Source organism: Lagopus muta, chromosome 1 (genome assembly GCF_023343835.1).
Source record: "Lagopus muta isolate bLagMut1 chromosome 1, bLagMut1 primary, whole genome shotgun sequence".
Classification (NCBI taxonomy): domain Eukaryota; kingdom Metazoa; phylum Chordata; class Aves; order Galliformes; family Phasianidae; genus Lagopus; species Lagopus muta.
The window spans coordinates 73,433,130-73,447,539 of NC_064433.1; the positions used below are offsets into that span (position 1 = coordinate 73,433,130).

Genomic DNA, 14,410 nt, shown 5'->3' on the forward strand with positions numbered 1-14,410 from the left:
CCTTAATGATTCTGCAATTCTATGCACTAACACAGAGTCTTTTCAAAGCATATGACCGTTCTACCCTTGAAATCATACTTTCCTGAATATTTTGTATTCATAATCAGGAAAATTAAGTATCAAAGAAATAAAAACATGTTAGAGTAATGTCTCCCAAAAAAGCTGTGAAATGCTTACAAAAATACGCAGTGCTAAAGTATGCCTTATTTGGTTTTATGCGAATTTAGCTGGAATAGAACTGGAAGGATTCAATTAAAAACAACTACAAAAAAGCCATTTGCAATGTTTCAAATATAAGCCACACACATTTGCTTTGATGAAGCTTGCAGCCCTTTTTATTCACTGCCTGGGAAAACTCCGTTTTTTATCTTTTTTTTTTTTCAAGTTCATAAAAGAATATTCAAGGTGTGCAAAGGTCTTCTGTATAACTGCTTAAAAATTTCTATTGAAAAGTCACTGAAACTTCTGCCAGCAGTATCTGTGTGGCCCTCTTAAAATCTCTTCAGTATTCCAACCACCTAATAGTAGCAATCTGGAATTCTGCAGGCACCTGCTCAGTTACAACAGAACCATTTACACCACTTCTATCACACTTATAAAGATTTCCACCAATGACTGCTGATGTCAAGACATCCTATTTTTGGCCAGAGTACCTGAATACATGAGTACATGGAATATCCATGTTACATTTATCTTTATACCTATTGCAAGGTCTCCATGCAAGCTCTTCTAGTAGTCACGTATAATCCTATGACCACTCATTGGAGCCTTGCTTGACTTGGGTGATTATTCTCATATGCTTTGGTTATAAAGGTTATAAAGACCAGTGTAAGAAGATGAACTTCTGTACATCCAGCTTTTTTTTGTGGATTTCCTCCCTGTAGGCCAGATTGAAGGACTACAAAGATGAATATGACCCCATTTCATGTCAAAACCTAGTGAGCAAATTGAGAGTTGTATATAGGGAAACTTGAGGACAAGGGAACTAAAACCTTCTCCTCAAAACAGAGCACTAGATATGTGGTCAAATGACATCGGCTTTATTTCTGATCAGAGAAAAAATCCAGACTGCTAGTGTCAAGGACAAGACACCTTCACTGTCAATCTTGTTCAGAAAATAAAGGCATTAGAGCCAGCATATATGGAACAGCATTCCCAACATCTGATGCCATATATACAGTGTTTCATTTAGGCTTAGGCTGGTTGGACCCTGAGACAAACAGCATTAAGAGAAGTCTCCCAGATCAGAGCAATTCTCAGAAGACCACTTTACGTGGAAACTAATCACCTGTACACAGGACCTAAATGGAGCTGAATCCCAACAAAGAAAGGCACAGCAAACACTGTCCCTCTAAAGTGGCTTCCAAGATAAGATTAAGAATGCAGATTGTTGGTTATTTTTTTTTTGTGTAAGAATCAGTCCCAGTAGAAAATCTCTCACAGTGAATATCACTCAGGTTCTACTTGATTTACACACTGAGTAGCATGGGTAAACTTTGCATTTTTTTTTAATTATTTTTTTTTTTTTTTGGTATCAGAACTTAACCTGAATGAAGGTAATTGCTTATAATTGTTTTCCCTTTTCCTCATTTTTTTATCAATAATATGTCATAGAACTACGTGTTATGCTAAGTAAAGAATGGAGTAAGTTTCTAAGAAGAAATTTTTCAACCAAGCCTGGCTGAGAAATTAAGAAATAAGTGTCATTTACTACTCTTTAGTAAACATATATATGGCAAGTCTACACACAACAGACTGAGCTGGTATTTTCAAATCCATACTCATTACAGAGATCATAGAAATATGTAAGTTCCTCTTCAATTATTCTTTTTTTTTTTTTTTTTTCCCTTTTACTGCTTCACATGTTGCCTGTTTGATGGCTTTTCCTGCTGTAGGGAAAGTTCTTCCAAACCTTCCTTATGGTAGTCATTTGCTATAGACACTGGATCTGATCATTTGGTTCTTAGAATTCAAAAAAGAGTTTTGCCCAACTGCTTTTTAACAGCAGTCAGATGATGAAGCTCTTTATTATATCTCTGAGAAAAATATGCTTTCATTTAATTGCCTTACAAACCCTGGGCTCTTAGAGACCGGAGAAGAGTAAGTAAGAATCTGAAAATCATTGCTAATGTCAGTTTCTTCTCAAGAGAAAAGTCAATACAGTGTAAACTTCACACATTCATAAGCATCATTCAGATGGTTTTGGACAGGTCTTTCTGAAGTTATTTCATTAGCAATGCTTATTGCTTCTCTAAATATCAACTTCTTGCCAGCTCCTAATATTGTAGGCTGCTTTTGTTGAACTTACTGCCAGCTGAATGGGAAAATTGCTATACATGCTGTGTACTTTGGGAGTCTGATATATTGGACTGTGTAAAAAGTCATTTCAGAGTTTCAGCAATGGAAAGTTCTCATTAAAAATCTGACACGTTAACAGTGGCAATTTACATTTCAGGACTCATTGCACAAAATTTTCAGATCACTCAAACATTCAGAGTTTCTGCTCAAGAGTGTCTGCTAAAAAAGATATGTATCAGTTAATAGTACCAAAACAAATGCTCATCAAAAATTTCACTAGTGCAAATCGAAACTACTATTGATTAATAAGGTCTGTTTAAGAAGGAAGCTCAGTACAGTAAGCTGAGTGAAGTCAGATTCAGAGTACTGAAGAAAGACCCACAAGAGCATTCTCCAAGGAAAGCAGAGTTTATTTGCCATTAAACATTGGCCTCTTCCTCCCACACTACTAGCATGTGTAAAATGCCAGTGAAGGCAACGGAAATTTACTTGCAGACTTTGCAGTTTACTTCTTATTTGTTTTTCAGATTTATGATTTCTACTTTAAAAGCTACGTGCCTTAGTCTCAATTTCTTGCTTGCTGTATGTTAAATCAAAGTCATGTTCTTGACTTCCATGGACTTGCTCTGTTTGATGTTTCAATTTCATGAATAATAATTGTTGAAATAAATTTTATGCAATAATCAGAATCCATGAGACCATCATTCCTTTCACTGTCTGTCCTGAATTTTCTCCTGTGCCTTTGTTCCACGCTGCAGCTACTGACTTTCAGTCAAGTGGTTCCAACCTATTGTAACACAATTCTTAAGGAAAACTTGTGCTTCAGTTTATGAATTGGAAATAGATTTTGAACTCATTTTCCTGGATTTGCCCTAGCTCTCTACTTAATTATTGTTTTAATGCTATGGATTGAGCCTTTATTCATGGCCACAAAACATCCTAGTGCTATAAGCTGCTAGCCTGAAGCCTCAATATACACACTTTTCTGACTAAAAAAGTAAAATGACAAGTGGCCATACTACTCTGAGTATGTCCTTCTGGAGCAGAAAGAGCTCTCAGCAAACTAACGTGTCTTTTTTTGAACATGGAGGAAAGTTGAGAAGTTGACAGTCTGGAGAAGTTACCACCCTGCTGATAACATATAGTGCAAATGACAGGAAACCTTTCTATAGGCAGACACGTTCGTTTGGCTTTGGGTGGTAGGTCACTACTGAAGTGGTAGAGGTATGCTGGCCTAGGGATAGCTGGAAGTGGAAGTCCTAAGGAACAGGATCACCTGTGACTGATTTAATTTAGAATGATATTAAACAACCAAGTCCAACAGAACATTTAAAAAGCTGAGCATTCTCTACTGCAGCATTAAGTTGCCTTATGTTGCTGCATGAACTGGAAGGTAATTCTCCTGGGACACATGAGCATAGACTAGCTTTAAGACGGAAACTTCTGATTCTTCTTCTATGTTTGCTGTTCTTAATGTTTACTGTTAACAGATTAATCACAAAAGCAACAACTTTTGTGATCCCACTATCCATCACACTGCCTTTTGCTTTAGTGGAGTGGTGCTTGTAATTTTGTTGAAATGGAGTACTGTGAATGCAATTTGATAGAAAAAAAGTCCAGAGAACAAAAGCAGAACCACATTTCTCCACATGAAAATTTGGGAGATTTAAAAAACAAAACAAACATTATTTCTATTATTTCAAGTAGACAATAAATAAATAAATAGATAGATAGATAGATAAGAAAAGCTAACCAAAGGTGCTCAGGTTTCTTAATATTATAAGTAAGAATAAAATAAAATCCCAACAAGTTTGAAATGGCCATTACAAAACAGAAGTGAGAGACTTATATCAAAAACTTCTTTGTTCTTGTACTGCAAAGCACATCATGGAATTGCTCCAAACGTCATCACTCAAAGTAGCACCTTCTCAAGGGTAATTGTTTCATAAGGGAAAGCAAAGAGAATCCACAGCCAGAGTTCAAGTTTCTTACAGAGGGGGTGTCCTTTCACAAAAATGAACAGAAGTTCCTGAACTTCCAAAGGGGTGTTGAGGGAGTAAAAAATCCCTTCCAGTAAAAGAGCAGAGCACGTCTGTGATCACCTCACGAGGCTGAATGTGTACAAGTCTATGGGGCCAATTGATATGCATCCCAAGTTTCCTGGTGGATTTGGCTGATGTGGTTGCCAAGTCACTCTCCATCACATCTGAAAAGTTGTGGTTGGCTGGTGAAGTCCCTAGTGACTGCAAAAAGGGAAATATCACTCCCATTTTTAAGAAAAGGATAAAGGAGAACCGGGGAAAGTACAGGCTGGTGAATGTCTGTACCTGAGGACATCATGGAGCAGATCCTCCTGGAAGAGATGCTAAGGCACATGAGAGATGAGAAGTGATCTGAGACAACCAGAAAGACTTCACCAAGGGCACATCATGCCTCACAAATCTGGTGACCTTCTATAATGGAGTGACAGCATCATTGGACCATAGAAGAGCAAGTGGCATCCTGTACTGGAACTTGTGCAAGCCTCTGACATAGTGCCACGCCACATCTTTACTTCTAAATTGGAAAGATACGGATTTGAAGGGTGGACTGTTCAGTGGATAATGAATTGGCTGGATGGTCATAGCCAGAGAGTTGTTGCCAGTGGCTCTACCTCTGGGTGGAGACTGGTCACATGCAGTGTCCCTCAGGGATCCATCTTGGAACTGGTGATCTTCAACATCTTTATCAATGATTTAGACTGTAGGCTTGAGTGTACCCTCAGCGAGTTTGGTGATGACACCAAGCTGAGTAATTTAGTCAGTACAATAGAAAGAAAGCCACTCAGAAGAATCTGGACAGATTTGAAAAGTGAGCCCACGAGAACTTAATGAGGTTCAATAAGGCAAAGTTCAAGGTGTTGCACTTGGGTCAAGGCAATCCTAGAGATGAGCACAGACGGGGAAATAACTCCTAGAAAGCAGCCCTATTGAGAAGGAGTTGGCCTAGCCCAGGGCCTGCTTGCTGTGAAGCTTCCTGGCTTTTCTCCTATCCCCCCGCGGTAACCAGATGAGTTCGTGAGATCAATGACTTGAACTTCAAACCATGCTGGACCTGTGGTGGTGACTATCTCCCTCTTGTTTCCTACAAAGACTCCTTGCTTCTATTTCCTATCCTTTCTATCATCCTTCTTCCCTTTCCCATCTGCTTGAATGACTAGGATTCGTAATAACTAACATAGGATTCATCAGACTAGCATTTGAACTGGTGTTTCTTAATCTCACCTTGGATGTATGTGTATCCCAAAGAACCTCCTCTCCCACCCATAAATTGGAGTGAGATGATTAGGAAGAGCCTTGCTAGGTGATCAAGAGAAGGAATCCTTCTCCTCAGCACAACTGTGAACACACTTGAAATATTGTTTCCTTTTCTGTGCTCCCCAGTAGAGAAAGATATTGACATGCTGCAGTGAATTCAATAAAGAGGTGCTAAAATGACTGGTGGATCAAAGGATTTAATGCACAAGAAGTTTACATAGCTGGGACTGTTCTTTCACAAGAAGGCTTGGGGGTCTCATCAATGAATTCAAATATTCAGTGGGACCATTGAAAAAGATAGTGCTAGGCCCTTCTCAGAGGTGCCAAGTGAAAGAAAGGAAGATAACGGGATCAAACTAAAATAGAGGAAATTCAAGTTAAACATAAGGAAAAGACTGTTTTAGTAGTTTCGTGGTTTTATGATTTTAGTTATCAGTACTCCACAGCATAACATCATGTAGTGCACTGAAAGTTAAAGAGTTAATGCTACAGTTCCATGGATTTTTGACAGTTCTGTGTACCTGTCTCAGAAGATGAGAACTACAGCTCCCAGAAGACTTCACTGTTCTTTCTCCTTTTGGAGGGAAAGATAAAAGTTACTGGTAGTCTTGAGACTTTTTTGTAATTTTCTGCTTGTCACCGTGCTGTGTGCTCCCTTGTCATCTCGCCTTCAGCACTGGGGAAAGACCTTCAGTTTTACAGACTCTCTCATTTAACTGATTTGTTAGCTTCAATTCCTATTATACTGTGTTATCTCCCATTCCAGATCTTATTTATTAACATACTTTTCTCCTTTAGCTTGTTACCACTGTTTTGTTTCTAGGCCTATCTTCCTACATTTTCCCAATTCCTTTTCCCATGGATCTCCCCACCTCATTAGTCACAGACCCAGTCTAGACTGGGCCAGAAACATGTCGAGTATAAGGGTGATCAAACACTAGAACAGGTTGTCCAGGTAACATGTACAATATACATTCCTGGAAACATTGAAAACCAAGCTGGACAAGGCCCTGGAAAACCTGCTCCAGCTGACCAAGCTGTCAACAGGGGCTGGGTTATGTGGTCTGGGGGGGTCCCTTCCAACCACAGCCATTCTGTGATAGAACTTCCAGCTGGTAACACCAGACTCTTTGACAACAGAAGTAGTAACAGGACTTATCATTGCTTCTATGTTGGTAATTCAGTAGTCTCATACCCCTGCTATCTTCCATGAAAAGCTACAGAAGTATTTTGGTGTTCTTTTTTTTATCATACAAAGTCATGGCAGTCATGCAATATATGTTTGTTAGTCCTATGAAAAAAACTATTGTTGCAGAAAGGGAATTCAGAAGTCTTACTCATTTCCATGTATTCTGGAGTCAGCCCAGTGAAAGGTTCCAATCTATAGTCAAGATCCCACTGCTGAGGGTCCTTTGGTTGGTTGGTGTCCATTTCCTTTGGTTCAGTTCTTTCATCCTTCATCTTCCTGAAAAGCTTCTTTAATTTCCTGAGGAGCAAAAGGTAAGGCCAAATCTTTTTTCCTTTATTTTTATTTTTTTTTATTTCCCCAATATGATCTGTCCTAAATCTTTGTACTAGAACATAAAATGAATATCACGTTGCTTTGGTGCCACAAAGGCTTGCTTTGCAGCTTCTCCTAAGCTGCTGCTTATTGCCAGTTAACAGGATGCTGAATGAAGTGGTTGCTGTGTTCCTGTATCAGAAGAAAGTTACAACACCATAATATGCTATGATAAAGTTGAACCCCGTACTTCATAGTAATGACTTGTCTCTAGATACATATTGAACAAGCGTATTTCTGAAGCTTAAGCACCTTGGTCTTAAATAATAGTAGTAGTTAGTAATGTACATCTCCTTCAAGAAGGAAAAACAGGCAAAAAAATCCTGGAAGGTAATGTAAAATCTTCATACTTCATATGTTGCACAGGTGCACTTTTCTCTCAACATGAAATTTGGAAAATTCCATATAGTTGTGGTCAAAATGACTGAATGTATATCTCTGTACAGACTCAAAAAAAAAAAAAAAAAAAAAAGGGTCAGCTATGGGACTGGGGGAAAACAGAACAGGACACTTTCCAGCAGGCGAAACTGGCAGTTAACCAAACCCAGGCATTGGGTGTATTTGCTCCTACCCTCCCAGCCGAGTTGGACATTCATGTCACTCAGGATGGCTTTGGCTGGAGCCTGTGGCAATGCCAGAGGTCTGTTCGGACCCCCATAGGTTTCTGGTCTGCAATGGAGCAGAAGAAAGGTACAGTATGACTGAAACACAGCTATTGGCTACCTACTCTGCATTACAGGCAGTAGAGCTGATAACTCAAATGGCTGAAGATTTACTTAAGACCACTCTGCCGATTCAGGGGTGGGTGAAAGATCTGACCCACCTTCCTAAGACAGGGGTGGCCCAAGCAAAAACAGTGGTGTGATAGGTCGCCTACTTCAGCCAGAGTTGTCTGACTTTATCATCATTAAAAGAACTTCAGAAGATCCTATTCCCAGAAGTATATCACAGTGATGCACCATAAGAAACATTGGTCGCTCCACCAGAGAGGAGCCCTGTTCAGGGCCCTCTATCTATTTTTATTTTTGGTATAATATCCTGCTTTTCCAAACTCTCTTGTATATTTCTTATTTATAACACCTATATATATTGATTTTACAGGGAGGGAAATGTCTGAAAGAATGAGTAAATCAGTGAATTTTTAAAGGAGATGTGTCATGAACTGGGCTTTGACTATTTAGGCCATGAGACTTGCTTTGATAAATCTGATATTCTGAGAGATGATGGGATTACTCGAGTGATTACTGAGGAGCTCCCACTTATCCCAGCTCTGTTGGGTCTGGATGCAGGTTCCCTTGAACATGGTAAAACTCTCCTTTTTTTTTTTAACTGCCTCTGATGAAGTATGACAGTAATCTCTATCATGTATGGAGAGGAATGGTAAAGGGTTACTCCTGAATAGGTACTTCACATGCCAATAGGGAGACATCCCAGGTATTGCAGGACAGGTTTCATGTTTGCCAGAGGTAACATAGTAAGGGAGGGCTTGAGAAAAGCTCCTCAAGAGAAATGGGGTGCTAGTCCCTATTAAGAGGAGTGCTTGAGAGAAGTATCACCCAGGCTGTACGTCTTCCCAAAAGTAATGTGGTGAGTTGACACTTGAGAGATTCAAGGCCCCAAAGGGAAACTGGAAAGCTTAATTTATTGGTCATTTATTGATAAATGTGTTGCACTATGGTTGCTGGTATTGTAATTTTGTATGTGAGTATTACTATAACGGCGCTGACCTTTTCATTTTTTGTCTCTCCGTGCTGTGTGTATGTGGTAGATCTGCAGTCTGTTAAGCTTTGCTTTTTACTTTTGTAGCTGCAGCAGTGTGTGAAGGCAATTTGTACATTCCAAACATTCCAGATATGATGGAGTCGGTTGTGGAAATTGCAGAGGAAATTTGTTGAAAATTGTAACAATTGATGGATTGGAGAAATGATTAAAATTATTTGTGGAAACTTGGAATCTGTGGGGAAAAAAAAGAAAAAAGAAAAAAAGAAAAAAAAAGTAAAGTTCCCATCTTGCTAGGGGATATTGGTTATGGGTTATCCTTGTAGGAATTCAATGTACAATAGTGCCTTGAGGGAGCCGGCGGACTCCATTATCTAGCAATTTGGGGAGGGACAATTGTCCAGTATAAAGTGTATTTCAATTATTGTGTATTTAGGTTGTTGTGATTGGTTGCAGTTTGCCAAGACAAATTAGTAGTGTGAGGAGAAACCCCAGCACCGCCCCTCATGGCTCGTGAACAGAATGCTCACAGAGATGAAGAGCCTGGGCCCAAGGATCTTGCAAACTACTGTTTTAAAAACAGTGTTACCTGTGGGATGGGGAGGAATATACTAGAAGTGAGAGAATGTCCTTATCTGCAGAGATCCAGGAAACCCGATCTCTCAGAGTTAGCACTGGAAGCCCCCAGGGCTGGAGATGAAACTGAAATTTGGTAGACGCTATCGGTTTTTGTATTTACTAAACCCTTAATTGGTTGAGATTGGTTGGAGAGAAAACTAAAATTTTAAAATGGGGTCTTTCCAAGGCAGTAGAGGTGCCTGGAAGATCAAAGAAAGCTGAGCCAGTTTGTAATGAAAAATGAAAAAAATGAGGGATTGATATAGGTTGATTTGTTTAGCAAATAGGGATTAGTTTAAGAACCAATATATTAGTTTTACAAAACGAATCCATAAATTCCATAAATAGTTTAAAAACTTTCCATTTCAACTTTAGTGGGTGAATAGTCTTTTTTCCCTTGATAATTTGCACTGGGAACATAATAGAATAATCTTTTGCCTCAAAACATACGAAGACATTTTCCGTAGGGTCCACACACATTGTTTTTTAAAAGTAGCTCACTATGGCCTAATAAGCAGTGGAAATCTTCCAAACTAGGTAAAAGTGGATGGAAGTGGATCGAACAGTGATGGTGAAAAAATGGGAAGAAGTAAAGACAGAAAATCCCCAGAATCCAGACACCGCAGATGAATGCATATTTCTATCAAATGCTTTTAAGGTTATTCTTTCTGTTAATGCTTTTTCTTTTGTAGAAAACTAGTAAATTTTAGAGTGAGAAAACTAGATAGAAATTAAGTAGCTGGAGCACCTTTATCTAGAGAAGAAGGAAGTTCAGTGACTCAGATTCTCCTGTTTGCTGCTCTGGGGAAAGAGCACTGAGAGTGTGATGTTTTCTTCATATTCCTGCAGTATGTGTACATAATGAAAGAACTTCTCATATTAATGGGCAGAGGATACAAGAAGAAGACAAAGTACTTAAATTTCACATCCTCATCTACAAGTCATTCTTTGCTGGTCCACCCAAAATTCCTAAATTCTATGGAAGTTTCAGCTGTGTTTGTTAAGTATTGAGTTAAAAAAAAAAAAAAAAAAAAAAAAAAAAAAAGAAAGGCAAGTTACCCCATTAATTAAGAATAATTTTTGGTGAAATGCAACATACAACATGGCAGCTATGGTGTGGCTTTAAATTGATTTCATTATCTCTTGGCATTCTCATCCATCATAGTTAAGAGCTTTCTGAAATTAGTGACAGAGACTAATGTTGATTAAGAGGCCAAAATTGCTGTTACACTGAAATAAAAGGGAATTTTGTGATTGACTTTAATAGGACCAGGATTTTTCCTAGAGAGTATATCATCAAGGTCGTGGACAGAGAGTAATAAAATATATTTTTTATTTTATTTTATCTCATGGGGTTTTTTTGTTTTCTTTTTTTGTTTGTTTTCTTGTTATTTTTTCTTTTTTGTTTTCTTTTTTGTTTTGTTTTTTTTTTTTGTTTTCTTTTCCTTTTTGCTTTGTTTTCTGCTTTTTTGTTTTCTTTTTTTTTCTGTGTGTGTGCGTGTGTGTGTTTGCTTCTTATTTTTATTTATATATTTTTTTCCCCAGCAAGTTGAGAAATTCAGAGCAGAAGAAAAGTACTTTAGTTTAAGGTTCTCCAGACCTGCAGCAGGACAATTTGCATGGAAAAAGAAAAAGAATTATGGTATGTGACAAATCTGAGTGAACCATTGGATAGCAATGTCCGTAGAACTTCTGAATTCCAGCTCCAATAATTCTAACACTGTTACGTTAATCTAACTGTTGTGGTATTCTTCAATGCATAAATGGGAAAAGAAATTGCGGAAAGGTTTAAAACACCAGCAAGTCACGTCTTTCAGGTCTTGCTGATTGGCAGCACAGCCTTCAGGTGTGTCAGCCAATCCTCCCACTTCGCATCATCAGCAAACTTGCTGAGGGTGGCCATTATCCCCTCATCAAGGTCACTGATGAAGATGTTGAACAAGACCGAACCCAGCACCAACCCCTGAGGAACACCGCTATTTACAGGTCTCCAACCGGACTCTGCACCACCAACGATGACCCTCTGTGCTCTGCCAGTCAGCCAGTTCTCAACCCACCTCACTGTCCACTCATCTATCACACACTTCCTCATCTTTGTTATAAGGATGTCGTGGGGGACAGTATCAAATGCCTTGCTGAAATCAAGGTAGACTACATCCATTGCTCTCCCCCCATCCACCCAGCCAGTGACAACATTGTAGAAGGCTACCAGGTTGGTCAAGCACGACCTCCCCCTGGTGAACCCATGCTGACTACTCCTGATAACCCCCTTTTCTTCCAGTTGTCTGGAGATGGCATCCAGCACAAGCTGTTCCATCACCTTTACAGAAACGGAGGTGAGGTTGACTGGCCTGTAATTACTTGGATCTTCCTTTGAAGACCGGAATGACATTGGTTATCCTCCAGTCTTCAGGAACCTCCCCCATTCTCCAAGACCGCTCAAAGATGATTGAGAGAGGTTCAGCAATCAGCTCTGCCAGCTCCCTCAGCACCCATGGATGCATCCCGTCGGGTCCCACGGATTTGTGAACATTGGTGTTGCCTAGGCGCTCTCGGACTGCCTCTTCTCTGACTATAGGGAAGTCTTCCATTCCCCAGACCCTCTCACTAACCTCCAGGGCCTGGGATTCCTGAGGGGGAGCTTTTTCTCTGAAGACAAAAGCAAAGAAGGCATTCAGTATCTCCGCCTTCTCAGCATCCCCCGTTACCAGAACACCCTCCTGTAGGGTAGTAGGGGAGCCACATTCTCCCTAGTCTTCCTTTTATTGTTAACATACTTTAAAAAGCCTTTTTTATTATCCTTTATCACAGAAACATAACGAGAAAAGGCAAGTGTGTGTTCCAATGACCCTGAACAATACAGAACTGCTATGTGAAGTTTAATTCCATAGCTTTTGAGTCAGCACTGACAAGCCATAAGGAACACCTCAAATGATGGTTCCCAACTGCTTGAGCATTTGATGTGCTAGAGGCATAATGAATGGCTGCTGCTAATAAACTCAGTCTTTAGTCTGAGTAGTTGTATTTTTTTATATTTTTTTTCAGTTGAAAGAGGTAGAAAATGGGAGTAAGGCTTTGTGATCTTCAGCAAATCAATTAAACTTTTCTGGGTTTTATGACAAGTAAAATATGAAGATTTTCTGGAAATAAATTCAGAAATCTTTGGATTTTGATAAAGAAGAAAACCTTTTTGATCTGGGTCACTATATAGTTTAGCAGAGAGATAATTCCATGTTATAGACACCTAGAGGACAATTCCAGATTCTGAAGAATAAATCACCATTTATGATGTCCCTTCCACCTTTCCATATGTGTAATGCTGATTGCAACACTTAACACTCTGACCTCAGTGAAAATGCAGGGAGGCAATGGAAGAATTCATCTTATTTAAAGTGTCTCTCAGTCACTTCCGAACAGACACTAAGTAAAGGATAAAAATCACAGCTGCTAAAACTGGAGATAGAAAAGAGTGATCCATCTTTCTGCTACAGGACAATTTGTTGCACTGCACTGCCTGAATGAAAGTAGACACTGGGAAATGGAAGAAGAACCCTATTATTACACTATACCTTGGGAAGAAAACAAAAGCAGAAAACCCTTAATGGTAGATGAAGAATTGTCTAACGTAGGAGATGAGGTTAGACAGGAATCTCATGATCAAGCAGAAGAGGTAGCAGAACAGAAAAAAACAGAATGTATTAGGAAAGCAGGCAAGGAAGCCAGAGGCTAGAGAATGGTTTGTGTTTATGTACATACCTGTTGCATCTTCTAACAGAAGCAGGCATAGATAGAACATATGAGAAACAGACATGCTAGAAACCATGTTTGCGCAACAGATAAGCATGTCTGGAGTTCCTATTGGTCTGTATTGATATGTGCCTAGCATTTTTGTGGCCAGCCCTCTGAAAATCTGTCTCATCCATACTGAAAGTGTGTCTCTGAGTGTTTTTGAGTGCAGGACAGTGACTGAGCGCACCCTCGGCAAGTTTGCTGATGAATCTGAGTAGTGTAGTCGATACAGCAGAAGGAAAGGATGTAATCCAGAGGGACCTTGTGAACATAATGAGGTTCAATGAAGTAAAGTGCAAGGTTTTGCATCTGGGTTTAGGTAATACCAGATACGTATACAAACCAGGAGAAAAATTCCTCAGCCGCCCTGCCGAGAAGGACTTAGGAGTCTTGGTTGATGAAAAAGATATCATGAGCCAGCAGTGTGCACTTGCAGCCCAGAAAGCCAATGTTGTCCTGGGTTCCATCAGAAGAGGAGTGGCCTGCAGGGCAAGTGAAGTAATTATGCCCCTTTATTCAGCCTTGGTGAGGCTCCAGCTGGTGTACTGTGTCTATGTCTGGGGCCTCCAAAACAGGAAAGATGTGGAACTTTTGGAGAGGGTCCAAGAAGAGCAATAAAGAGGATCCAAAGAGGTGCTGGAGCACCTCTCCTACAAAGACAGGCTAAAGGAATTTGTCTTCTTTAGCTGGGAAAAGAAAAGACTGCAGGGGAGTTCACTGCAGCCTTCCATTGTTTAAAGGGAGTTTATAAACGTGAGGGAAATCAACTTTTTACATAGGTAGATAGTGATAGAACAAGGGAGATTTGTTTTAAATTAAAGGAAGGAAGACTTAGATTAGGTGTCAGGGGGAAGTTTTTTACAGAGAGAGTGGTAAGGTGCTGGAACAGCTTGCCCAGAGGGGTTGTGGATGCCCCATCTCTGGGGGTGTTTAAGTCCAGGTTGCATGGGGCCCTGGGCAGCCCCAGTCCTGGTCTAGGACTCAATCTGGCAGTTGGTGAAGTTGGTAGGGTCCCTTCCAACCCAAGCAGAAATGAATTGTTAATTTAATGAGCTCAATTGCTCAGTAAAGCACAGCGCTCCCCCTGTTGTAAATAATTCCAGTGATAAGATATATAGATACCCTCTTG

At 39.7% G+C, this 14,410-nt stretch overlaps 1 protein-coding gene across 2 annotated transcripts in view; it reads right to left on the bottom strand.

Annotated features, from left to right (window-relative positions):
* The window catches only part of ANO2 (anoctamin 2), a 186,144-nt gene that overhangs the window by 23,029 nt on the left and 148,705 nt on the right, over positions 1-14,410 (bottom strand). For both annotated transcript variants that reach the window (XM_048934567.1, XM_048934569.1), the window contains one exon: positions 6,932-7,080. In XM_048934567.1, coding sequence (XP_048790524.1) covers positions 6,932-7,080 — 149 coding nt within the window. The remainder of the gene's footprint in view (positions 1-6,931; positions 7,081-14,410) is intronic.